Source organism: Motacilla alba, chromosome 1, assembly GCF_015832195.1.
Source record: "Motacilla alba alba isolate MOTALB_02 chromosome 1, Motacilla_alba_V1.0_pri, whole genome shotgun sequence".
Classification (NCBI taxonomy): domain Eukaryota; kingdom Metazoa; phylum Chordata; class Aves; order Passeriformes; family Motacillidae; genus Motacilla; species Motacilla alba.
The window spans coordinates 75,272,879-75,298,725 of NC_052016.1; the positions used below are offsets into that span (position 1 = coordinate 75,272,879).

The 25,847-nt window shown below is 38.2% G+C and overlaps 1 protein-coding gene across 19 annotated transcripts in view; it reads left to right on the plus strand.

Moving 5' to 3' along the window:
* Nucleotides 1-25,847, plus strand: part of LMO7 (LIM domain 7) — a 132,780-nt gene that overhangs the window by 19,559 nt on the left and 87,374 nt on the right. For all 19 annotated transcript variants that reach the window (XM_038161208.1, XM_038161291.1, XM_038161379.1 and 16 more), the window contains exons 2-3: nt 15,884-15,954; nt 19,707-19,776. In XM_038161208.1, coding sequence (XP_038017136.1) covers nt 15,884-15,954; nt 19,707-19,776 — 141 coding nt within the window. The remainder of the gene's footprint in view (nt 1-15,883; nt 15,955-19,706; nt 19,777-25,847) is intronic.

Consider the following 25,847-nt stretch of genomic DNA (forward strand, 5'->3'; position numbering starts at 1 on the left):
TTTTCAGTCAGTGAGACCTTTCCAGCCCTTTGAGTTGAAGATAATTGTTAATGGCTTAGAGCGTGCTCTAGAACAGACAAGAACTTTAATTATGCAAATTCTTCCAGGCTTTGCCATCTCAACACTTATATTCTCAGTGGTTGTTTTCCCAGTCCTATGCTTCTCTGAAGCATCTGCCAGCTCTTTAACTGAACATCATAACCATCTTTTCATTATCTGTTAATTTACTTTCATCACGCCTGCTCTGTCCTTTCTGTTTCCTCTAGTATGCCCACAGAATTTCTTCTGTGTATGTTGTCTTTAGTTACTTTTTAACCTGAACTTGCCTGACTTTTTTTTTTTTTTGGTTAGTTGTATGAATTTTATTCACTTCTGTTTTTGTGAATTGGTTTCTCAAACTTCCTGTTTAACCATGCTATACTTTATTTTAGGCTATTCAATTTCTCATAATATTTTTTGACAGAATACAAAATTAAACTAACCATAGTACTTTATTTTTTCTTTTCAAGGGTATTACAGAATCTGACAGATGTTCAACAAACTAATAAAGCCTCTAGACCACTGCAGTATGCTGCTGAGTGGTCTCTCTACAAAGAGAGCACAACTAAGGCTTCCTCCTTATATTGTCCAAAACTCTCATATTTATTAATAACATTTTTGGGTGGGAAGCTGTGGTGTTTTAACACATCTTATTTGAAGTAGTTCCATATTTTTAAAAAGTCAGCTGTAATGTTAAATCCTACAGGACACTTGTGGTAGTCTGTGTAACTCATTGTTTTCCACCCTTGCTAACAGTCTAGGTATCAGATACTGGAGGTGCAGTAACATTTTGGGGGGGGTCTTCAAAATGGTTTCCAGCAGATGATGGTTTTAACTGGGGCAAAACAGAATGTGTGGGGATGTTTATTAAAATAGGGAGTATGTGTAAGCTAGCAGGCTGTCTTGGGACATCTGTATGGTGGAATAAGGTGCTGTGCTGGGCTTTAATGGCTGTTTGTTTTGTAGCTGTTGTTGAGGATCCTGTAAGATTCAGTGGTTTATCTACATTATGCAGTTGCATTTCCTGTGTTTACTCTAGTAAAGGTGTGAAGGCAAATTTCTATATGTTTCTCTCAGCAGAAGCAAAGTATTCAAAGATTAAAAAAAATAAATTAACTATGCATGAAGGTGAAAATAAAGTTGTTGCATGCAGAACAATAAAAAAAAATCCATTAATTTTAGTATTGCTTAGAAAGAACACAGTTAATGGTGAAAGTATTCTGAAAAGAACTGAACAAGACTGTTTCTTATGTTTAGAACTACAAGAGGTAGGTTCTTGGTATAAAGGTGAACTAGCTGATTTTAGATTAGGGTCCCTTCCCTAGTTAGACATAAAGATAAAATCAGCATTTAGTGCTGAAGCACTCATTGTGCGCTGTGTTGCTGTCTTTCTATTCCCTAATCAAAAGGGTATTCTGACTGGGAGATAGTCTGAATTCATACTGCTTATAAATATTTGATCAAGTATTTCATCATCTCTCGAGCCACAGGGAATCAGCAAGTCTGGTGGAAATCATATAAGCTGTACATGCAATTTTATTTTGAAGTGTGACAGGTGTTACGATAGGAAAAGGAGTGGAAATGTTCTTTGAGCATTTGTGATAAGTACAGTACAGGTTCAAATGTTCATCTTCAAGGTAAGGTCTGAGAGGAGACTTCTTATCCAAAAGGGAAAGAGAAGTTTGGAAGCAGAGAATCATGATGGTCACCCTCTCTTTCTTCTTTTCACCTCAAAGTGTAATTAAAACTTAAAAAGTGATGTTTTGCTGCTTTCAAAAGTTTGCCAACCAATATATCATCCTTCATTCATATTCACATTTTTCACTGATGTTAATGTATGGCATATTTAGAATACTATTTCTTCCTATATATAGGAAAGAAATGCTGTCAAAATTCAGTGTAGAGTCCTAGACTTGTACCTAATTTAGAGCTTGCTAGGCTACTGTAGAGTATTTGGTGGTGAAAGTGCAACTGGCACTGGAAAAAAGAAGTGCAGTCTAAAATTAGTATGAATCATTTCAGATTAGTGGTAGTCTCTGTTTTGGTATGTGCTGGGTGTTTTTGCTGGTATCTGTCACAAAAGCCTAAAACAATTCATTCTCAGAGAGATGATTGGGAGCATACGGAGTGTCTAGATCCCAAAAAACCCACCAAAGTATGCATATTTATGTAATAGTCAAATGATGCAGATTATAATAAATGACAGGCTGGTAGAAACATGAGGGGGAAGGAAAAAGTGTGGAAACTTTGTTTATGTTTCATGGTGTAAAATAAAAGTGATTTTTCCATCATTGCTTTTCCCTGGATAATTGCAGATATTGAAAGTTCTTATTCTGAAGGCAGTGTTTTAAATAAAAAAATTACTGTCAAAATAAATTCCACTTTATAACAGCAGAGGTCAGAATATGTCAAGAGATAAGAGATCAGCTTTGCAGTGACTCCCAGCTGGTGTATGAATTCCCACTTGCTATCCACACAGGCTCTCAATCTGAGGCGCCAGGCTTTGAGAATACTGTCCTGCATAAGATGCATGAGTTTTTAGTGGGATATTCGTGGATACATGCCTTAGTTAAAAAGGCATGCATTGCATTGCATACATTTGCCACCTTGGACTTATCACAAGTGAGACTTGTGTTCAACTTCTTCTGGATGTACATCTCCATATGTTGTACAGTGCAAACAAAGAAATCTTTAAGCACCCAAGTATTTTAAAAAGCCTGCTATATAGGCACAGGAGGAAGTGGTGGGTGACATTTCTCCTTTCTGTAATGATTTCTGATGCAAGAGGAGTGTTTATGAAAAGATGTGTTGCTCTCCCTATCTGTGTTTTTTACTATTTAATTATAGAGAAGGCTAGAACACCTCTGCTCTAAATATGAAAGTACTGGTATCCTCCCTCCCCACCCTGCAAACGCGCTGACATACCTGCTACATGTCTCTGTCAGGCTGAGGATGCTGGGTGGGATGGACAACTAGTTTAACTCAATGGGATAATTCCTTTGATAGTCTTTAAATGTTGTGCAAGTCATATTTGAATGCTTCAGGTTGAAATTATAACCAACTTCTTGTTCTAACAAATCATCTGAGTATGTATGACCAATAAAAGACAAAACCAGAATTAGATATTGCATTGGAAATAGCATCAGTGCTACAAAGTATCATTCCTTTCTCTCTGGAATTTTGAATTGAAAAATCCACAGAGACATCATTCTGCTTTGATAAAGCAGTGGACCTAATGTTAAAAGCACTTCCCAGGGTTTTTTTGGTTTTGGTTTTGTTTTTTTTTTTTTTTTTTTTTGTTTTTTTTTTTTTTTTTATGGTAGGAGAAACAGCTTTATGAGCTTCAAATAAAATGGTAAAAAATTTTCATGTAGAAATCCCAACCACTCACTCGATCAAGGAGCAGAAATTGGCATAACTTCATGCAACATGTATGGAGTAAAATGTTTAAACTGGGGCAGTCTGTGCTTTGCCTGTTGCTAGGCAAAGTTTCAGACATTCTTGGAGTCTGCATGCCCTGGAAGACAGCTGGTCACAGAAACCAGTGTGGCTCAAACCCAGAAATGCTTGAGGCATCTTGCCCATGGTCGAAGAAAATCTCTGTCTTCCAGGGCATAGACAATTCTGTCTATGAAAAAACTGTATGGATTACTGATGGTATTTCTCCATTTAATGCCTTGTTATTTTTAAAGATAAAATAAAGTTAAGCTAAAGACAAAAAATGCCCAAAGAACATGCATCTGTTCATAATCTAAAAAGTAGTTTCAAGGTACAAACATACTAAATGTGTCAAAGAGTAGTCTTTCAAGACTATTTTTATCACTCTAGATATGTTTTCTAGTGCAATTTGCCTGCTTGTGTATCAGAGCTTTCTTTGTGTGTGTTTTGTGGAGCTTTTTAATCACTGTAGATGTATCATTAGGGAGATTATGTGAATATATGTGAACCAGCCCACTGCTTATTGAACACTCTGTTTTTTCTACACAGGACTTAAGGTCAGAGTATGTCTTTGAGAAAAGATGTATTTGCCATATGAAGATAAATTGTTTAGTACACTGCTGACGTGTTTTCCTCTGAATAAGAACAAAAAAAATTTCATCAACATGGAATTTTTCTAATGATATAAAAAGGTGGATATCAAGGATTCACATTTCAAATGCTTAATGGGTTGAATGTGGACACTGTGATGTAAATTTTTGCCTCTCCCTTGCAGAATATGGAATTGTTTACAGAGAGTCGTGAACATTTCTGCAAGGATGTCATAATAAATACAAGCAAAGTATAATTTTCTTATGTAATCGGGGGGAGATAGACTGCTTTTGACTAGTAATTAAATCCTACCTCTGGGCAGTGTACATAGCAATTCTGTGTAGCTGCTGTGATAGTCAACCTTATCTTGGGTTCCTCTGCACACCCAGGCAAGGAGGCAAGCACTCTGTCAAACCAGTTTGGCTCCTCAAATAATGAAATAAATAACGCTGCATTTGCAGAGGAGCAGTAAAATGGCTGGAGGAAGTGTCATGCTGGAGGTGGTTGAGTAACACCTGGGTCATGTGCAATGCTCAGCCTGGATCAGAAGTGGAGTGATGAGTGATGGTGTTGAAGAAGAAAGGGGGATGGGAAGGAGGAAGTGTTAAAAGAGTTTGGGAGAGCAGCAGTGCTTCCCTTCTGGACCTCTGTGCTCTTCACCTTAATTCTTTAATTGTAGTGCAGCAATTATCCCTGCGTGGGGCTGTGTGTGACTGGCAGCTGATAGTGCATGTGCTGTCTGGTTTTGCAAACCATGCATCAGAAATCTCTGGAGAATAAGAGTTGGCTAGTAATGCTTGGCTTAATAAATACTCCATCACCTTCACCAAAATGTTCAAATAGGAAGGACATGTGACAAGGTAATGTGGTGCTTAAAGGGGGATGTTTTCAAGTCATGTTAAATTGCTAAATAGGGTGAAGTCCTGATTTTGAGGTTGTTAGTAGCCTTATTCCTGCTTTCTGCTAGCAATGGCTTTGATTTTTTGTAAAGGCAAATATATCTCAAACAGTGAAGGAGTTTTTTTTTTGGTTTTTTTTAGGGAGGTGGGGAAATATATCTACAATTTTGAATAATGTGTTGTTACTGTTCAGGGTGTCACTGTGCCTGCTGTGAGATGATGGAAACGTCTCGAAGGAGGCGTAGCTACAACAGGATCCTCTGAAAAGCTGAAAGCTGTGTGTTCAAGCCCAAGAACATATTCATTTCAGAGTTCTCAAAGTACAAAAACCACTTGGTAAACAAGTAGCAAGATAGTCAATATTCCCTTTTATTTAAATGCTCTGAAAGGGCAGCATTCCTATTTTGGAACTCTGCAAACACCTAATCAGTGACAAGCATTGGTCAGCAAAACTTGCTGAGCCTAAACTTCTTTATTCCTTTGCCCAGACTGATACTCTGCCTCATCTAGTTGTTCTCCTGTCATCTTTTCAAATGCACGCCATCCTTTTGTGGCTCCCTTGGACTTCAATTTCCTCCACAGCCATTCTTCCTCCTCTGACTGCAATTATTTAATTTCTGTGCCAGAGGCGATTTCTTTCATGTCCTGCCAAGGAGAAGGGCTGCACAGAAGCACTGAGCCTGTGGTCATGTGCCGTACGGGATGTCTCCCAATAGATGGTGCTGTGCAGCAGCGGCAGTGGCCTCTGCTGGGATACAGGAGCTCACACCTGCAGGGCATCACCCCACGAGCCTTGGGAACGGGAGCGTTTGAAAGTCTTGCTCCCAGTGCAGTAACTTGGTCCATGCACAGTGCTTTCCAAAGAGCCCGATATAGTTAGTTGTATGTGATTATATTCCTTTCAACTCCATGTTTTAAAAGATTCTAAAAAACAGCTAGGAAAACCCTGAAATAATTTTTTTCTTGCTGTCTCTGTTCTATGTAGCTTCTCTCACTACTTACCTACTATCATATTATAAAATGTAAATGTAGTTAAGAAAGTCCCTGGCTACCAAACAGGAGCTTTGCAATCTTGCTTTTATTTTAATTTAGACAGTGGAGTTCTTTTAATCTAACCCTTCCCCCCAAATTATTAAAATTCCAGAGAAGAGCGTAGTATTTCTCCGCCTGAAGTCAGCATTAATTTCAGTGACTTCCACTTGATTGTTTATTTCTACATAACTGCTGCTAGATAATATTGAAATTTCCAAGCTGCATTGTTTAAGATCTGCAGTTAATGCCAAGTGCCATAGTTTACTGGGAAGTGATGTTGACTACTTTTCCAGGGTCTGTACATGCCACTAATTGCCTTTACGGTGTCTCTGACCCTGTTAAATGTTCATTTCCGCACAGTTTCTTTTTTCACTGTCCATCTGTTTCCTTGTTAATGAGCTAAGAGAACCTGGTGAAATGGCTTGGAAACCAGGGTGTAGTAGAGAGAGATATAAAAGTCAGAGGATGTGGGGGCAGGAGGGGAGATGCACAGAGAAGGCTGTTGGTTCCCTGAACCCCATGTGCAAGCAAATGGGTGTAGTGAGAGAGAGAGAGCAGGGGGGAATGTTGGGAGAGAATACTTTGGGCTAAAGTGGACTCAATGCACGTCTCAGTATGTATGCTGCTAAAAGTAGTGCTGCCAGTAAAGGCTGAAAAATTTGAAAGGATTGACATATCTCTAGTAATAGCAAGAAACTACTTTCATGCATGAATAACCTTGCTAAACATGGGAAAACAATTGTATCTAAAGGATTTCCCCTTTGTGGGCATTTTCTTTTATCTAATGCCTTTTTTCCTCCTCCTGCTGAATGTCATTTCAAGACCTTGTGGTTAGCTCCCTGGTTTGCTCATGGCACCAGTGTTGATCTCTGGAGAAGCATGGGGAAGTATTTAAAATATATGAAAAATCAAAGTATTGAATACACCCAGGATCAAGGCAGTAAATTTGTAAGAGATAACTGTAATCTAGGGCAGAAGCATGCTTGGCTCTTGAGCATTTCATCTGGTATCTCTGTATGTCTCTGCCACTTATTTATATAATCCCAACAGGGACCTGCTTGCAGATAGCACCAGAGTTTTAGCATGTTTTTCTAATCAGCATAAGCAAAGATATTGTTTTCTTTAAGGTCCTTCCTGTAAAAATAGATGCCAGTGGATTGAGAGCCTGTATTGAAATTTGCAGCATAGACTCCAAACTGGAATTATAATAGTAGTAAAACTGAACTTAGAAAATACAAACATCCAAAGGCTTTTTATAGTTTGCATTTATCTTTTGTTCTAAATAAGCCATACCAAATATTTAGAAATTCAATTATAGTGAAATGGAGATACTATTTAAAATACTAAATATAAAATAATAGATTAAAATGTTAGACAAATGTTATTTTATTACATCTACAGCAAAAAAAAAAAAAGTCTAAGGTGGTATTTGCTTTAGTCCTTTTTTATGTTTGCCTTAGACAAATATGATTTTTATTATCATAACATTTTATCTGTTAATATTGCAAGTAATGCCTCTATTTGCATTGAAGCTTTTAAAGACTCTTTTTTTTGTTGTTTCTTTTTCCCCTGAAAGAAAACTGCTGCAGTTGTCATAAGCCTTTTTTTCCCCTTCTTTAGCTAAAGAAATTAGACAGACAAATTTTGCATAGAGGTTTTTGGGGCAGAATTTTTTACTATTGCTGTCTGAGCTGGAAGTTCTTCATGAAGGCAAGTGGCTCCCTATCCCATCGGTCACATACTGCCTGGCTGCCAGGGCACTGAATCACTGGATCTTTGGGTATGCTAGCCTCTCAAGAATCTGCATAAAATCTGAATGCTGTCCTTTTCTTATCTCCAGCACGCTGTGGCTCCAGCCCTTCTCTGATGCTTGGCCCCCCTGTTTCAGTTTATTTTTGGGGACGGGGAGAGATGATGGGATGCGTGTGAGGGAGTTACATGGAGATGGGGTTGGGTTTCTTTAATATATATTTAGTACTTCACTGAAGCACAAATATCCTGGATGATTGCAGGGCACTTCATAAATGCAGACCCTTCACATGGGCATGTGGAAGAGAGTGGGAATAGAGGCTCTGGTGCAATTTCAGGATGGCAGGAAGGTCATGGTTTTCTCCTGTGACTGGACTGCTCAGCCAGCCATACAAAGCCTTGAGCATCTTAAGTCTGGAGGGAGATATTGAGAACATACTGATATTCTGGCCAGGACAAGCTTTTTTTTTATGGTCCTGGTGGACGCTACACAGGATGTAGCTATGCATGTATTAATTTATCCAGCTGCAACAGCTGTGAATGGATTTGTCTCTTGATTGCTTATCCCCCAACTTGGAAAGCTATTAACAGCTTGAGGTCAGATAAGAACCAGTGCAGTGCTGAATATGTAGATGTTTCAGAAAAAAAGAATAATAAATGGTGTATGACTTTTACAATGGGCAAGTTCAAAATCTGGCTAGCATGAGAGCACATATATTATAAAACATGGTCATTAACAGATATCTAAGTAATGAAACTGCAATTTCTTCTTGTAATTTCTTCTGTTATCTCAGTTGATGACTTTTCTGGAAGCCATTCCTTCACAATTCTTGTTCCCAGGGTATGTTTAACAATTTTGTCTGTCAGAAAGAAGCACTGAAGTCTAGGACACCACTGTTTTGCTGTGAATTATTTGAAAAAGACAACTTTCAATAAAACAGGTTTTTACATACTTATGGAATTCAGTCCTTGCTTTTTGCTTATTTCAAGGGTGAACAGAATGTTTAGGTGTCTTTCTTCATGAATGCTTTATCCTTTTCTCTGTTTAATAAGGAACATTGATGGTTAAGGGGCCTTATACCACCACACTTTTACCACAAACTACTAAATTAGTATGGAGCTCAACTGGAAAATTTTAAAATACTAATGTTGGTGTTCTGTTGCCTTGGGAAGTTGAATAAATGCCCACTTTATTTAACTGAAAGTAGTTGTAAATACATATGACTAACTGGATGTGTGGGTAAAGTTGAAATCAGCATGCATCACTTAAGGTGGCAGCTTTAGAGCTTGTGTGCTTTTAAATGGTGTTTACAGAATTAAGTTTCCCAAGAAATCAGATGTAGCTATGTAATTAAAAATAAAATGTCAATGATTTCTTTTTTTCAGAGATGTCTAGTCATTCAGATTTCACTTTGCATTGGCAAGCTTTGTGTTACTGGAACACCTACCTCCATCTAGTTAATGCTGCCCATATCTGCACATACAGTAACACTTTCTTGTCACACAAAGTAATGGATGATGGTTTTCCTAGTTTGACACCTGTCAGTACAGTCATCAGGATAAACAACAGTAGGCTTATTCATCTTGTTTTCCTTTATGGGATGGTCTTGTTTGTGGGGGGGAAAAGCTTGACTGAGTTGATTGATCACAAACGTTTATCTCTGCTCTCTCAACAGCATTGTTTCACCAAGCCAGGCATTCTGTGAGCCATTGGAAGGAAAACTTTGCTTTCATCCTTCAGATTGTGTTTCTATGTGTGGTTTGACAGAAAAGCTGAAATGAGCAGAGTATAAGTATCTGATGAGCAGAGATCTGTGCTTTTCACACCTACCACCCCAGTAATGTTTTCCCTTGCTCAGCCCTTACTGTTTTTCTTCATCTTTTGTAAGAATGTGGCTGTGTGTTATTTCAGGAGTCTTGGTATGTTTGTCCAGAAGGCATACCACAATAGGACCCCATCATTATGTTGATGATAGAAAATAACAGTTAAGACTTTTTTTTCAATAATGAACCATTTCCTTTTATAAATATCTGTTCTGGTTTGCTATCAAAGGCAGTTTGGACTGAAGACTGAAAAATCTCTACATTCTCTGAAATGTAATGACGCCTGGGGATTTGGGGTATGGGGTTAAACAGGGGACTACAGCTTTGCATTGAGCCATAGAGAGCGAATTATTCCAACTGAAAACCATTACTGTTGTGGAGGTAAAGAGGAACATTCACATAGTCCAGCATAAGTGATCAATGGCAAAAATACTCATCTCCTTCCCCCTTCTTTCTTTTGCTGTTCAGTTAGATTATACAACACCTTTATTTGTAGATATTTTTCTTAGTCCAGCCATCCCTGTGCTTTTCCTCAGTGGCAGCATGCCTATCATGGATTTTAGCTGTGAGGTGTGGGGATTTGAGATTAAGAGCTTTTTTTATAGAAACCTAGGTCTTGCTCATGACTCTTGTGCAGGTTAGCTTGGGCAGTGTCATCCTTTCATTGCTAGAGAGGTGACTGGGAGAGCCTCTGTGGATACCAGCTTCTTGAGCACTTGTTGACTGACCCCTCAGGAGTTTGTTGGACTGTGAATTAAATTGTTGATCAGGAGGGAAGATAACAGCATTTTTCCCACAATAGCAGCATTTTTCCCACAGTGACCTTGCCTGCTTTGGGCCTGGCATCCCTGCTGCTACCAGAAATGAAAATCCAGTAGTATTTTCCTGTGGATGGGAGCTGTGAATGCCCATTCTTTCTGTACATTTTCTTGGGGCTCAAAATTCAGGGAGACAGATCCTGCTGACCTCAAAAATGAGCTGCTGTTTTCTACTGCTTGACCTTGAGAAGTCTAGTAATTGCTATAGTTGGGCTGTTTGCTGCAACGTCAAAAGTTTTCTACCCAAATGGCTGATTTTTCAACTTCTGTTCAAGACTGTGTACCCTCTAAATATTGCTTCTACCACCCTATGCCCTTTGGGAGGGATTTAGATAAAGAAAAATACTACAGGAGAAAACTGAGGCAATGTTGTGGTTTTTTTTTTTGTTTTGTTTTGGTTTTTTTTTTTTTTTAAAGATGGAAGAGATGAAAAAAATTTGGGAGGGGAATACTATATAGGAAGACTGCAAATGCCAGGCAGCACAAGCTATTTACTTCAAAGCATAATGACAGCAATTTCTGGTAGCTACCACATAAGCTGTTCAAACACAAGCTCATGTACTGCATGTCATTTAAATGGAACTGCAAATAGCCATGAAAAGGGGAGGTAGGACTTTGGGTAGTGCATCTGAACTTAGGAGAGGAAAAAAATCCTTACTGTTTTTTTTTTTTTTTTTACTTCTTTTTTGATGTTGCTCTTCTTTAGTGATGGACAAAAAAAAAAATCTGTCAAGCTGAGGTGTATCATGTTTTGAAAATTAGATATAAAATGCAGTGGACTCAAAATACTACTTGAAAACATGTTGTGAATCTGCTTCCAGACCTGGTCACACTGTGCAGATGCCAGCACACTGGGAGTTGCCTGCATGCTTGCTTGTTGGCTGGGGTGTAGGCGATGTATCTCCTCATGCATCTTGCAGGAGCAGTACCATTCTGCACTGCATGAAGGTAGTTATAGTCAAAGGAGTTCTGTAAATGAAGGAATGCAATGCTGGGGTTATTTAAAGATGGAGCCATTTGCCATGTAGTCTGATCCATATTTGTGGTAATGGGTAGGGAGAAGAAAGGCCATTGGAAAGGTAGGAATTCATACAGTCATATGTAGATGAGGTGATCTGCTCAGGCAGGCATTGTGACGGAACTGGCAGGTGTAGCCAAAATTCTGTACTGGGGATGGCACCATTGCATCACTGTTGCATCACTGTCCCAGTTCCCTGCAGAAGACAGCCAGCCCTCTCTTCAGCATGCAAAATTTGTCTTTTCTTGCTGCAGACCATGCTGGGAACCTGAAATTGATAAATCAGTGTTGATCTGGTTAACTGCCCTCTGAGTAATTGTTTGCATCACGAGATCCTGACATAAGCCTTTCTTCAGGCAGTTGCTATCATCTGTAGTTCAGTATCTTGCATCTTCCTTCCATCCCTAACCTACATCCTTGCATCAGGGAGCTGTGTGCTTCTAGCTGATGCAAGCAGCACTTCTCTCAAATTGAGGCACAGGGACCTTGCATGGTTTGAGGTGCTGTAGTCTAAAGGCAGGGTGGCAGAGGAGCTCTGAATGAGATGGAGAGCGCAGGCTGGATGGCGAGTACCTGTGCCAAGGCATCGCTGAGATTGCAGGCTGGGCGTGGTACAGCACTGCCTCCTTGTCTCTGGGCAGCTAATGCTGTTGCGATGGAGAACTGGTCAGCCAGCATGCCTGGGTATGTGGTAGGACTCTTGCATTGGTTGGGGAGAGTCTAGCTTGGCAGTTTCCATCACAGCAAAGTTAAATTGAGAAACCTACCAGTCTCTTTGCTTTGAGTTTCGTGTAATGGTAAACATCGACTGGCCTGTGGTAGAGCTGCCTTTTCTTACGTCATTCAAACCTGTGTAAACCATGGAAACAACTTGATATGAACTCCCTTAGTATTTTTTTTTTTATTAACACTGAAAAAATCTTTCAACTTGGAATAGGTTGTAAGGCAAAGGAGCCTTATAATCAGCTATATTTGGCCTCCAGTATAGCAAGCCATAGAAATGTACTCAATGATAATTTTGGTACTTGGGCATATAATCAGCATACTCTGTGCTATGTGCTTTTTGTTCAGTCCATGATGATTTTGATGTCATGCCATGCTCAGAATGGTTGATCTTTGGTTATTTCTTCTTGATTTGTCTTCTGCTACAGGAATCACGGCAAACCTGAAAATAAACCAGCCCTCTGTGTGTAAGCATTTCTAAAATATCCAAATTTAAATAAAGACTTGATATACATATCTTTGAAGAAAATTGGTTGGACCTGGCAATTGCAAATTACCTAAGTATTAGGGGACGCTGTCTTTGAAAAACAACATTAAACTGTTTTATAGCAGCAATTTAATTTGATTTTATTATCTAGCCTTTAATTATGTCATTGCTCTCATTCTATCAAAAAAGCAGTGATAGAAGTAGAATATATTCAGCTGAATGGAGGAGAGAAAAGAGACATATAATTTGGAAAGGGATGTTGTTTAAAGATGGATAGAATCACTCTTGTAAGGTATTTTCTTTATTATTTGGTGGCTCACATGGCTAAGTGGTTGAAAAATTGTTCAAAATCAATTATGCCTATTACATAAGAGTACCGCACCCAGTATAAGCAGTTTTCATGAGCAAACAGTGACTCAGAAATCACAGACATAGTTTGCAGATGTAATATCTTAGGGTGGGATTCACTTTGTCTTACTTAGGTTCTTCCAGGGAACTCTGAGGCAGTCTGTGTCTTTGCATTTTTTTAATGATACCTGTTCAAGGGTAGACTATCATAGTTACAGCTGAGCTTGAAGCTCTGCACTGGGTATAAGCCAGGTGAAAGTCCATAATGAGAAAAGTCTTCCGTCTCTGTACAAAACCAGATTTTAAAATGGAGCACTTTTGTGGCATCAACAAATTCAAGTTGTTGTGCAACTTGGAAAATGTTTTGGTTTCATGCGCCAGTGTTAAATTGTTCTTTGAGAATACCTTCTAATTACTTAATTATTAGTTATCCTTTGAAAGTCAATATTAATGAAACCTAACTTGGCAGAACCAATGCTTTTATTTTAATATCAACAAGCCACGTAGTTGTCAAAATCAGTGGGTCACAAGATCAGTTTGACAGTTCCATCCTGCATAGCGAATCAGTGTTGATTGCTGCAGCAGCTGCACAAATAGCTTAGTCAAAATGCTTCCAGTGTAATGTCTCCTAATGAAATTTTAAGATGTCTGCAAGTCTAATAGAGGCATTTACAGCCTTGTACTCAAATTGGACTTTTGCTGTTCAAGGAAACAGGATTATGCATTGCAGTATGGCATTCTTGTGTTCTGGAGGGGCTACTCTTTAATGTAATTTGTTTTCAGTTCTTCAGTAGCACATGTTCCTTGTCTTCCTCTGAATGATTTTTGAGGAGTTTGGGCCTTAGCTATATACTCAATTCTAGGACCCCCCCCTTTTTTTTTAAAAAAAAAAGGAGAGATTTCACTGTGAAAGTTGATTGTGGGTTTAGAAGACATTGCAGGCTTGGGATGGGCCCAACTCTTGTTGAAGGGAACACCTTGTCATCTATTGCATGCCTGACTTGCCAGTAAACTCTCTATAAACACAAACATTTCTACTGTGTAGTCCTGTAGATGTCAGTGACAACTCCACAATAAGAACAATTTTAGGATTCTTAAGAATTGATTGGAGTTTGAAACACAGCTGTAAAGCCAGACTCCAGACCTACAGCCCTTATTAAAGTACAGTTCTAGTGTATGACACGGAAATGTCAAATTTCTAACTTGCAGAATGAAAGGCATAATTTTAAACTAGGTATTCCTATTTCTCATTCCCTATAACCTAGGGAACATAAATACTTATTTTTAAAGTTTCCGTGCTGTTATGTTACATTAGCTAGCTTCCTCAAAATCATTATCTCTAAATATACAGGTTTGGAAACAAAATATCATGCCATACATGAGATAAGGGTAGTTTTCAGATTCTGTGTTTTTAAGTGATTATTGACAATTATATTTCTGAGATGCAGCTTCTAGTTTTCTGTAGGAACAGACTGTTGCTACATGAATATTGTATAAAGTGCAATTCTCCTAGGGGGATCATTATCATCCCTTCTTTGCCTGAATTTTGAATTTTTTCTTATCTTGAGTTGGTGTGCCATCATTCATTTTCTGTCACTATGTTACATTTTAGGAAAAAACCTTAAACACAAAAGAAGATTTTTGTAATATCTAATTTTCTTCTCAATAGGAAGATTGAACTTTTAGCATTTGAATGAAAAGAAAACCTATGTTAAAGCTAATTACTTAATTTGTATGATTTCTGGTGTTAGTGTGCACTCCTCTTGGAATTAAAAAAAATTATAGGGTGATAATGTAATAATTTTACAGATCCTGAAAGAGCTTCATCCTCTGCTTTGCTCTTTTTACCAAGCAAAACTAATTTTTTTCAGTACTAATTTCCTTACTTACTCTGGTAACCAGTAGCTCTGGATGCATGCAGGTTCCACAGCACTTAAAACTGTGTGCATGAACTCCTGCACAGGATTGAGGATGGTCAGCATCCCCAGAGGGGGGCTCATAATTAGCTGGTGGCTGAACATGGTGACATCTAAGCTCAAATAAATACAATTCCTAGTATTTGATTTCTGTTCCCGGCTGGCATAAAACCTCTCTTTTCTGATGGCAGAATTGTATAAAAGTCTTTTTTTACCTTGCATGAGGGTTATTAATCTGGCTGTTTGGAAGAAATCTGCCAAATTTGGTCCCTGCAGGGAATGTAGGCACGGGGGGATCTAAGTGGCTCCAAGTGAGTATAGATTTGAGCAAATGCTTTGTTTTTTGGGGTTTTGGGGTATTTTTTGAAAACTACTTCGCTGAAAACTTGTAGTCAATTCTTGTGGTTTTGGGTATCTTAAGTCCTTTATAAGACATTGTTCTTGTTCACTGCTTTTTCTCCCTGAATATACAAACAAGGCCCATTAGTATAGTCCTGCCACTTGCAAAGGAATGGGAATTGATGTGCACGTGGTAATGCAGACTTGGAGTGGTTCTTTAGTCACACTGCCTTAGGTGCAAGTGGCACAAAAAAACCCTCTATTAAAATACTTTGTGCTGGATATCATGGGTATACATGCTGTAATATGAAGTAGGAGATAAAAGACTTTCTCTCTCTTTTGCATTTCTGTTTGAAATTTCCTTTATGCTTTTCAATATGACTGGTATTGCTTTAAAAAATAATAAGTATTCCCACAGAATTTAGCTGAAGATTGACTTACACTAGAGGAAACTATTTTAAGATGTTGGATCTGACTTCTTTTGAGGCATAAAGTACTGGCTTTTAAATACTTGCTTCTTTAAAATTAATGTAAGAAAACAATAGTATGCACTAAGTGTTAAATTAGGGTTTGTTTGTTTGTTTTTAACTACTACTAAGATTCTCTTCCTAGTCCTGATTTTGTCTGTGTGTCCAATTAACTCTCAACTCTTATTCCTATAGGCAGTTACCAGGCAAAGCTTTGGAACTGAAGACTTTCGAGCAGCTCTAGAAAATGGAGTCCTGTTGTGCGAGTGAGTATTGACTTACCTATGTAACAACCCTTCAGGTTAACATCAGCTGGCCTCTTTCCTTCCTGGCCTCTGAATTTTTATTTTTGTTTTTTTAAGTACCAAAAGTATTTTAATTTTTTTTTTTTTTTTAATACCTGTTGGTTGTCATGGGAAGTAAAAGCAGCTTTTGGACATACTCTTTCCAGATGCAGGTTCTGTGTGTTGTCCCACACACTTCTTTGTGTGATACTGTGAGGATCATGCTGGTGTTGATTGATTATATTGGTTTTGGTTATAATGCCCATGATATCTCTGGCCGTTCTCTTCAGCTTCTGCAAGGTGGTGTGGCTGTGGCTGGGATCAAAGCACTCTGTTACCCCTATACCCACTGCTTTTGTTTGGGTTTGGATTTCTGTCCTCCATCCCCTGCCCTTTAGAGTTGATTTTATAAATCCTGAAACTACCTATTCCTATCACAGAACTTTACACTCAGCTTGTTTTGGAGCACTTTCTGTAAGAAGCTTCCTGGTGCTTATATATTGTAGGCTTGCCAATGATGAGACTTGCCTGGTTTCGTTGCTAGACTGAGTCAGAGGTGTAAAATGTGCACTCAACAGGTCTCATCCACATATCTGTAATTGGCTTGGTACTTACTGGAACAGGTTTCCAGGACTGGAAGTGGTGCTAATCCCTTAGTATTTTAAGGAACAGCAGTTGTAAATGTCATTAGAACACCAGTGCAAGAGAAATCTTGTTAGAGAGCTACCTGGAATGCTAAAAACAACAACAAGAAAAACAAACAAACCTTAAAGAAACCCAAAGCCACAAAACTCAGAGGCACTATAAAATCAGTTCAGCAAAGCTAACTTTCAGAAAATATTTGTGCAAGTTCAGTTCTCTGGGCTTCTTTTCCTATACATAATTTTTTCCTTCTGTGAATATTGCCATATTTTCTGTCCTTGCCTGTATTTTGCTTTGGACCCTTTGCCTTCCAGTCTTATCTTCCTAGATGCTTCTAAAGTTATCTGTGATATAGGGCATTAATTAACTTTCAATAATGTTGTAGAGCTGTATGCTTTATTTTCATTACTTATGTAATTAAATGGTAATGAGTGTGAATGTGGTAATAAAAATAGTTTCTACTTTTAATAAGAAAGTATATGTTTCTATTGTATTCTGATGTTTAAGAATTGGCCATTGACTGATACATACTAATCTTCTGATATCGTCGCTGTTGACACTTACTTGGCAATAGAATGAGGATCCCTCTGCCAAACGCAAGTCAGTTAAATTTATCTGTAGTTAATAATAATGCAAGAAAAACATCCTGCAATTTCTTCAGTGTATTGGCTTGAAAAGACAGGTGTCTGCTAAGGAAGGCAGGAGCCTCTCTTGAAATGGAAAATGTAAACCCCGTCCCTCCGAATTATTATTTTGAAATTAAGGGGCTCTCAGGCAAATATATGGGAGCAGGAATAACTGTTCTTTATTAGGAGAAAAAAATGCAGTAATAGAAAAGAACACTGACAGAGTCAGAATATGACCTGACACCCTGTGGGTCAGGGTGTTGGTAGCAGTCCCATTAAATGGTGGCTGCAGTCCTCCTGCAGTGACAGGTGTGGTTCTGCTGAACCAGGGATCCTCTAGAAGGGTGTAGTTTTCCTCTGAAGGTCCAGTAGTGGTGTTGATTGGCCTGGTCTTCCTCTGGGAATCATGTGGGAAAAGGCTGTCTCTGTTGTTCCAAATCTCTGACTATATCAAGGTAGGAATGCCTGGCTCCTCCTCCTGGGGTGGAGCATCTCACAATGGGATGATGTAATTTTATCAGTGAGACTCAATGACCCATTAACAGAAGATATTTTCCAGAGGGAGGATGGGTTGGGGAAGAGATAAAGAAAACTGTCCCACCTGGTTTTAACAGGTGGCAAAAGAATACACGCTGCCAGCCACATCTTGATTGCAACCTAAGACATTTGAGTGAGCAGCTTGCCTTAGGTGGCATGCAACTTTCTTTAAATCAAAAGACGCCTTATTATGTTGTATTAAAATAGCTGCTCTCCTGTGTCATAATTTGAAATCTGACATACTTGAAGTCCAAGGAGGAGTGATTTTCATAGAAGTTCTGTGGAAACAGGAAAGAGCAGATGGCAAAAATTTTCACATGTCCAGTTTTCACCAATGACAATATAGTGCAAGATCTCAAATAATTGAGACAAACTAGAAATTAGATTATCCATTTCCTTGCTTCACCTGTGGCATGGCTAATTTAGATGGATATATTATCTCTGTAGATTGTTGATCTGGCTTAAACCGTAGCTGATAAGACCTCTACTTGCACCACGTATTCCTATTGCATCCAGTCAGTTTCTTTGTCCTACTCAATGACTAAGTGCACACATTGGCTGAGTGATCAGTAGTTAACAAAATAAAGCCTTTTACATTTTGCCAATTCTATTGTGCATATACTAGAGAAAAACTTCAGTGAGTTTCTTTCTCGTCACATGCTATTTCATGTTCTTCAGTAAAATAAATCAAAAATTATGCATTTGGAAGATTTTAAAAATAAAAAAGGGGGTAATGCAGCACTTTTTTTTTTTATTCCACCCCAACAGAACTTTTTTGGGTGGGAAAAGTAATCAAATGTGTCTTGTTTGCTCAATAACTCAGTATTATTGAAAAATCTCATGACCTGCAGTTCTTTTTTTTCTCTTTTTTTTCTGCAGGTATTTAGAAATTTATCCGTCATTCCAATGTATAGGGGTAAATTGTTCTTTGTGTTTATTTCCCAAATACATTTTCTGCTTGAGCAAAAGATGCTTTTCCCTCACAGAGACTTTCAAACTCTAGGTCTTGTCTCTGCACTGGTGTAGGTAGATCACAAAGCCTTGCTGATACTTTGTGTGGGGTAAAGGGTCTGGCCAGAGAAGCAGCAATAAGAAGTGAGAACAAGTAAAAAACCCTTGAAGGTATAGAGGCAAATGAAGTCTGCAGGGTGTCCTGAGGTCCCTGTTCTCCACTGACCCTCTGGTGCAGTGTGTAATTTGGTGAACCACAATATTTCACCAGCTCCATGATTGAAAACCTGGGTATAGACTTGCAAGGAATCCTGTGCCTCATCTTTACTGCAGGATAAGGTACGCAGTTGGGCTTATGTATTCAAAAGTGATGTGTTAGTCTGTCCTATCTTCTCAGCTTAATTATGAATTTTATGTGAAGAGTTATATCAGGTACAATCTCTTCTGACTGAGATGGAAAATGACTTGTGCATGTAAAATATGTGTGCCAAAAATGATTGCTGCACACAGCATACTGGACTTGGTAGCATTGTGAAAACTGAGTTTATTTCTCACCCTTACAGGAATATTAGTGCTATCACAGTGAACTCTGAAAATCAATATTCTGGTACATTTTTGACATCTGCTCAGAACCTTTATGAGAAGAAAATCTATAAATAGGAGATCTGAATCCAGTTAACATCACCACCCTTGTAGTAGAAACACAGATCCTTTTCTGCCCACGCCTCCTCAGGCATTTTCTTTCTTTTCTCGCTTTGCTGTTCTCAGAAACCTCTTTGTGTGTGACTTGTTTAATTTTTGCTTCTACAATCTGTTCTTGCTTGTCACTTCTTGGGAGTGTTAATATATTCAGCTCAAACTCATTCAAATGATGTTACGTTAGGAGGACATGCAAAGTATTTCTTAATAAGCATTGATGCTCATGCTTAAGTACAGTAAATTATTTAACAGAAAATCATATAACTTTTTTTTTTTTAGTTTGATTAACAAGATCAAACCTGGCATCGTTAAGAAGATCAATCGTCTGCCAACTCCAATAGCTGGCTTGGTAAGTAGTGGCATTGAATCTAATATCTGGTGTATGAACCAAGTGATCTTTGTTTTTAAAGAATTTTCAAAATTTTAGCTCCATTTTCATTTTTTGTTCAAAATGGTACCATTTCTATGTTATCTTAGACTACAAAGGATACCGAATGTGTCATTTGGGTCTGTAACTTCAGTCATCCGGTCAGGGCATCAAGCTTTATCATCCCCAGATGTATCAAGCACTGGCTCCTGTGCACAAACCTCTGTGGCATTACTTGTCTCTATTTAAAGGCCACAATCCTATGTTAACATTTAGAAGCCCCTTCCAGTATTTCTTTCTTAGGGAATGGGCAAAGTAGAAAATGTTCTGTGTAGTTAAAGTATTTTTAGAACCTGTTTCACTCCACCCACAGCAAAGCTTCAGTTGCATTAAAATAACGCTGATGATGCAAAGATCTTTCTGCAGGCTTCAGCTGAGGGATTTTCCAATGTTTTGGCTGTAAATCCATTGCTGGGGGTAGAGGTGGGAGATGTATGTCATAATTTTTACAGGAAATGTAAAAGATTTTCTGTATGCTGTTTGGAAAATTTACTGCCCAGAGACTAGATTAAGTTTTGTAGACATTTAGCATCAGAAACCCTTCTGTGGGCAAATGAGTTCAAAGAATTCCTTCTTCATCGCTTTTTTCACTCCGACAACCTTGTTGGCTGTTCATGTCACTTAAGGTGTCAAGGCTGTTTAGTCCTGTCACAAATGCCATTGGTCTCATATTAAAAGATCCAGGGTGAACAGGGACATATGCACGATTCCTTGACAAATGGAAGATCCCATCTTATGACAAACAGGCAAGCTCAACATCAGGAAAAATTATCTGGTTTCTTAGTAGGAATAGAATGCAAAACTTTTCTAGATACTTTTATTTATGTGTTTTAATGGGATGAGCCAACCAAACATTGTATTTTGCTGGTCACCCATGCAGCTCATTAGAGAATAAGTGTAGTTAACTTGGCTGGAGGTCATAAGATTAGGTTAAATTGCCATAAGTTATTGCATAAGCTGAGAATGTGCATTTCCACATCAAATGAATGTAGAAAGTATTAATTGCCTTTGTCCCAGACAAGCTCAGGTATTTAGGCTTGTGAATAAGACTGCTGCACATTGTTTTCCTGTGAGGCATACAAAAAAGAATTCAAATGAAACCAAAATAATTCTGGGGAGGACAGCACAGTTATTTGATCAGTGGTTTGATTGTCTATGTGGCCTCTGAAGTAGCCATTAGATTCAAAACAGAAAACCATAAGCTAGATTTCATTTTTGTGGTTAAGTGCTGTCTTGAATCATAACTGCAGGCACTCTTGTTTTTATATGCATTTTTTATTTCCAGTTGTAAAAATGCAGAGTATTCATTTGTTGTGTAATTTATATTTTACTGGTAGTGTATTACTGTTTTTTGAAGTTGTTTCTAGATCCTACAAGTCTTCAAAAATAAAGGAAAGAAGAGGAAAGGCAAATGATTCTTGTAAATCAAGCTCACACAGTGTTATTGTTAAAACACAACTTAGTGATTGAGAGAGCTGATGTTTTCTGTTAACCTGTGGAAAAGGTTTTACATAAACACTTCAGTTTCTGAAGAGAACAATTATGAAGACCATATTGGGATAGTTTCAGAAGATGGTGCTTATGGTGATAATAGTGGAAGACTGGTTTTTACCCACTTGAGAGAAACCTGCTCCATTATACCAGCTTTGAAGAGCCCAGGTTTCATTCCAGCATGTAGAACTCAAACTAAAAATTATGGGGATTTGCATTTATAAGAAAGCAGGCATTGATGCCTGAAAGGCTCAGGATACTGTGGTTGAAAGATAGGTTTTAGAGATAGAAAAAGCTTACTAGGAAATTCAATGGTAGGCTTGCTTGACATGTTCTGGAAACATTTTCATTGCTTGTAGGTTGCTTCTCCCACAAATTTGCTTCTAGTATTTTCTGTGGCTTCATAAATTCATAAATATTGCATATACTTCTGTGGCTCTCACTTCTCCTGTCTTCAATGCCTTTGAGTCTCACACTAATTGCTCTCTAGGAAGCTTTCATGAGCTCTAGAAATCACTGTTGGAACGGGCGAATTTGTTTCTCATTTTTCTCTTTGTTTTTTGTCTTTTTTTTTTTTTTTAATCCAGATGAAAATTTTGATATTGAGAGATGGCAGGGCTTTTTCATCAAACAAAAAGGGATCTGATCATGTTCTTTCTATAGCTTCTTCATACTCCTCTAGGCTCATATCCTGAAGTTCTTTTCCAAAACATTTTATGCCTTTATTGCCTAATTAGCATCCATTCCTCTCCTGACTTTTCTGATTCAAAGGAAACTAACCCCCCATGGTTTTGAGCGTTTTATGGCAGTGTGGTTATCAGAAGGAAACAAATGCTTTGAAAGACATCTTGTTTCTCTTTCCCCTGCCCCCCCCCCCCCCCCCCCCCCCCGCCCCAGCTTTCCCTCCCCTTTGGTTTTTTTCCCCTCCAGAAATTCCTTGAATTTTGGTTTTGTTCCCTAGGGAGTTAATATATTTCATTTCCATATAAGTATGTTGTTTAAGCATTGTGTTCACTTCAACTATTTGACAGGCTTTTTCAGCAGTACAGAAATACGGTATTAAATAGATGCCTTTGGTTGAATCTCCAGAAAAGTTTTGTTATCTCACTTCTTTGCATTCATGGTTATTTTGAAAACAAACTGTTTCAGTAAAATAGTAAGTGAAGGCCTATAGGAATAATGAAACATTCTGTTCTATATGGAATATTGTGTCCTGGAGGTTTTTTTTGCATTGAGTTAGTGTGAGGTGCTGCTTTTAATGAGCTCAATGCATTATTGATTTGTTACGTCTTGTTTTCTTTTATGACACCTTACTTATCATAAGATCTAATAGGGACTTTATGTTAGCAGAAACATTTTACACAACTCAGATTAAGCCTTAGCTTTTACCTTTAGTTTGATTATATTGCTGCCTAGTGATTTTTAGGTGTGGATTACAGTGGTTCAGGTCTAGTCATGATGGAATAGAAAAATAAATACATGTGTTTTGAGGATTAAATACTGAAATGAAACTTGGTATTCAGTTAATTAAAAATGCTTAATTGGTACTGGAAAGTTCAAAAAATTGATAAACTTCTTCCCGGTTTGGCATGGCATGGGAAATCTGGGCAGCAGCCTGTGTGGGAGGGTTTGTAAGAGTTCTTTGGAAAGAAGAGCTGGATCTGGCTATAACTTGGTATCCATAAAACAACTTTTTGCTTTAGCCTTACTGTTCCAGTTCTCTCCCAAGGCATGTGTGTGAGATGTAGCCATTGTCTTAGCTGCATTTGCCTGTTCACTTCTGTTCCAGTTTGGAAAATGGAACTTCTGGGGGTAAGGCAAGTACCAGAGTAGTTGTAGGGAAGCTGTGGTCAGGAGCAGGTGACTGAAGAAATGTCCATGCAGCTTTTAGGGTGGTTTCCTGGACAGTGAGGTGCGCCAGCTGCAGGGTGCCAAGTTCTAACTCCAGCAGTAGTTGCAGAAAGTTGCCACTTGCAGCAGGTTGATTTTTAACAGCTTGTGGCAGATTTTGGAGCCAGTCATGTTCCCATAGATTTCCTGAAGGGAGTTAACTGAGAGGTAGCTGTTGGGGTTTTTTGCTTTAATTTTGACTATTTTTTTAAAAATGCCATTTAGGACCTTTGCACTAAAATAGTTTCTGGAAAATTAAAATTTAATTTCTGATTATATTTCAGACTGTCCAAAATACACAGTTTGTATAAAGAGCAGCACACATACTTTTTCCCAGTACAGCAGAGGGGCAAGCAAACCAGTAGAGAGTAGGTCCTGAAGCCCTCAGGTGTTTCTGGGGGTATGGGAAGGGTAACAGGTCAGAGCATTGTGGAAGATGAGATTTCATTGTGAACAGTAGAAAAAGTGCAGACTGCACTTTCTTACTATAAAGATCCACTCTTTTTGTCCTTATTTGTGTGAAACAGAGATGGTGTTTAAAGAAAATTACTCAAATTGATAAATCTTGCTGGGTTCTGATCCTGCAAAATTATTTTGATTACAGTTCATGGATAATGGGGTGGTAAAATGAATGTTTAACAAAAGCAACCCAGAGGAAAACTTTTTTTTCACAAAAAATACAGAGTTTCCAGCTTGAATCCCAGCATGTGAAGATGGTTTGAATAAAGTCACAAGGGGGAGGATTTTGTGGTTTGACAACATATTTTCCAACAAGGCTTTGCTGAACAGTTTCAGAGGTGCATCTCTGGCTGCAACACCACTGTTTCCCAAAAGCCTCTTGTTTTCAACTCACAGAGAATCATAAACTGGAGTGAAAGTCCAGTTGGCTGAACACAGAGAATCATAAACTGGAGTGAAAGTCACAAGGTGCCATGAGACAGTTGGAAGATGAATGAGTTATGTATAGTTCATGCAAGCTGAACATGTCTGTCAGAGTAATATGTTGCTTGTTGCTCAGGAGGAATAAATGTACCCTCTTCAGCAAGGCAGAATTTCAGTGAAGGTGCACTTTCAGCTGAGACCAGGTGGTGAAGCAAATTCTGAGGTAGAAGCCAGTGTCTTCCTTGGAGAGGGGGAGCAAATGGAAATAAATCTTGCTTATACCAATTTATGCCTTGCAATATCCCAATTTGGTTTTCTAAGACCATCTATTTTTGCTTGCAGCTCCTGTGAATAAGGTGCAATGCTTTGCACTGTGTTTGGGAAGCATTTTCTCACACCCGAAACATGAGGGCTTGTGATCATAGAGCAGGGTAGAATAGGAAGCTATTGGGTTTTTCAGAGCTGTAAATGAAAGGACATTAGCATTTTGGTTTCAAGTTGGTTTGTGATTTCAAACAAGGCAAGATGTTGCTAACTCAGTTTTCTGTGTGCGTGCTGGATGAACATGAGCACAAAATGTCATCTTCATAAAGTTCTTCAGCTTTGGAAAAGGGATTTTTAATGAATTTTTGTTTCCTGTTCACACACACAAAAAAAGCTGTGCATCTCTAGGCAGTGGCAGGTTTGAAAATGTTTGTCTGAAATACTGAAGAGTGGGATTTTTTTTTTTTTTCTAGTGGGGAATTCAGGTTCCTTTAGGGTGGAGAGCATCTTGATGTTTTTCCATGCAGATTTTTTTCAAACGTTTGTTTTCATGTTTCAACAGGAAACATCCTTGTGACAGCTGCTACTCCGACATCATTGCTTCTCTTTAATGCACTGTAATATGATACCATTCTAAAATGTGCTTATTGAATGCATCAGGAGGTATTAATACCATTTGCACCAGGCAACCACCTGAAACAGTGTTACTTAGGTCATTGGCATATATCTTCTAAGCCAGGAAAATAGAGAATAATACAGGTAAAAAGAGAGAAATATGATAGAAAGCTAAACTAAAATGAAAGGGGAGATAAAGAAAGGGGTGGAGAACATAAAAAATAAAAATATTTTTCTGTGCCTTTGTGCCTAACATTTTGCAAACTGTGGAACCACCCTGGTATTTTCTTATCTTTTCTCATCAAGGAGAGCTGGCCAAAATTTCCTTTTCTGTGAGAAAAATTTTCTCAGCAGGGTGATGGGCTTTTCTGGTGGTGTGGATTTTTTTTTTTCCTTGTGTAGCAGGGGAATGGTATGCAGGCGACATTTTTACTTTATTATAGGACAGTTTCAAAGCAATTTTTCAGGCAAAGCTCATACTTGTACATGTATGAGCTCATACTTGTACATGTATGAGCTCATACTTGTACATGTATGAGCTTACAACTAGTTTAGTTGTAAGCTTTATTTAGTACTTAGCTGCAAACTTCCTTCTCTAGATTACTTAGAATCAAATTAGTTGTGTTTTCCACCTAAATTTAAGAAATCTAATGATATATGAGAGGTTTAATTTGATTTAAATTAATTCTATTTTTTTCAAAACACCTCTGCTTTTAAAGTTCATTCCTTCAAGGTGATTATTTTCTCTTGCTGTTCACCTTCTAGCCTTTAACATAGCCTTTATATTGGTTCATCCTTTCTGTGTTCTTGTACTATATATTTTTTTAATTATTATTTTTTCATCTTAAATG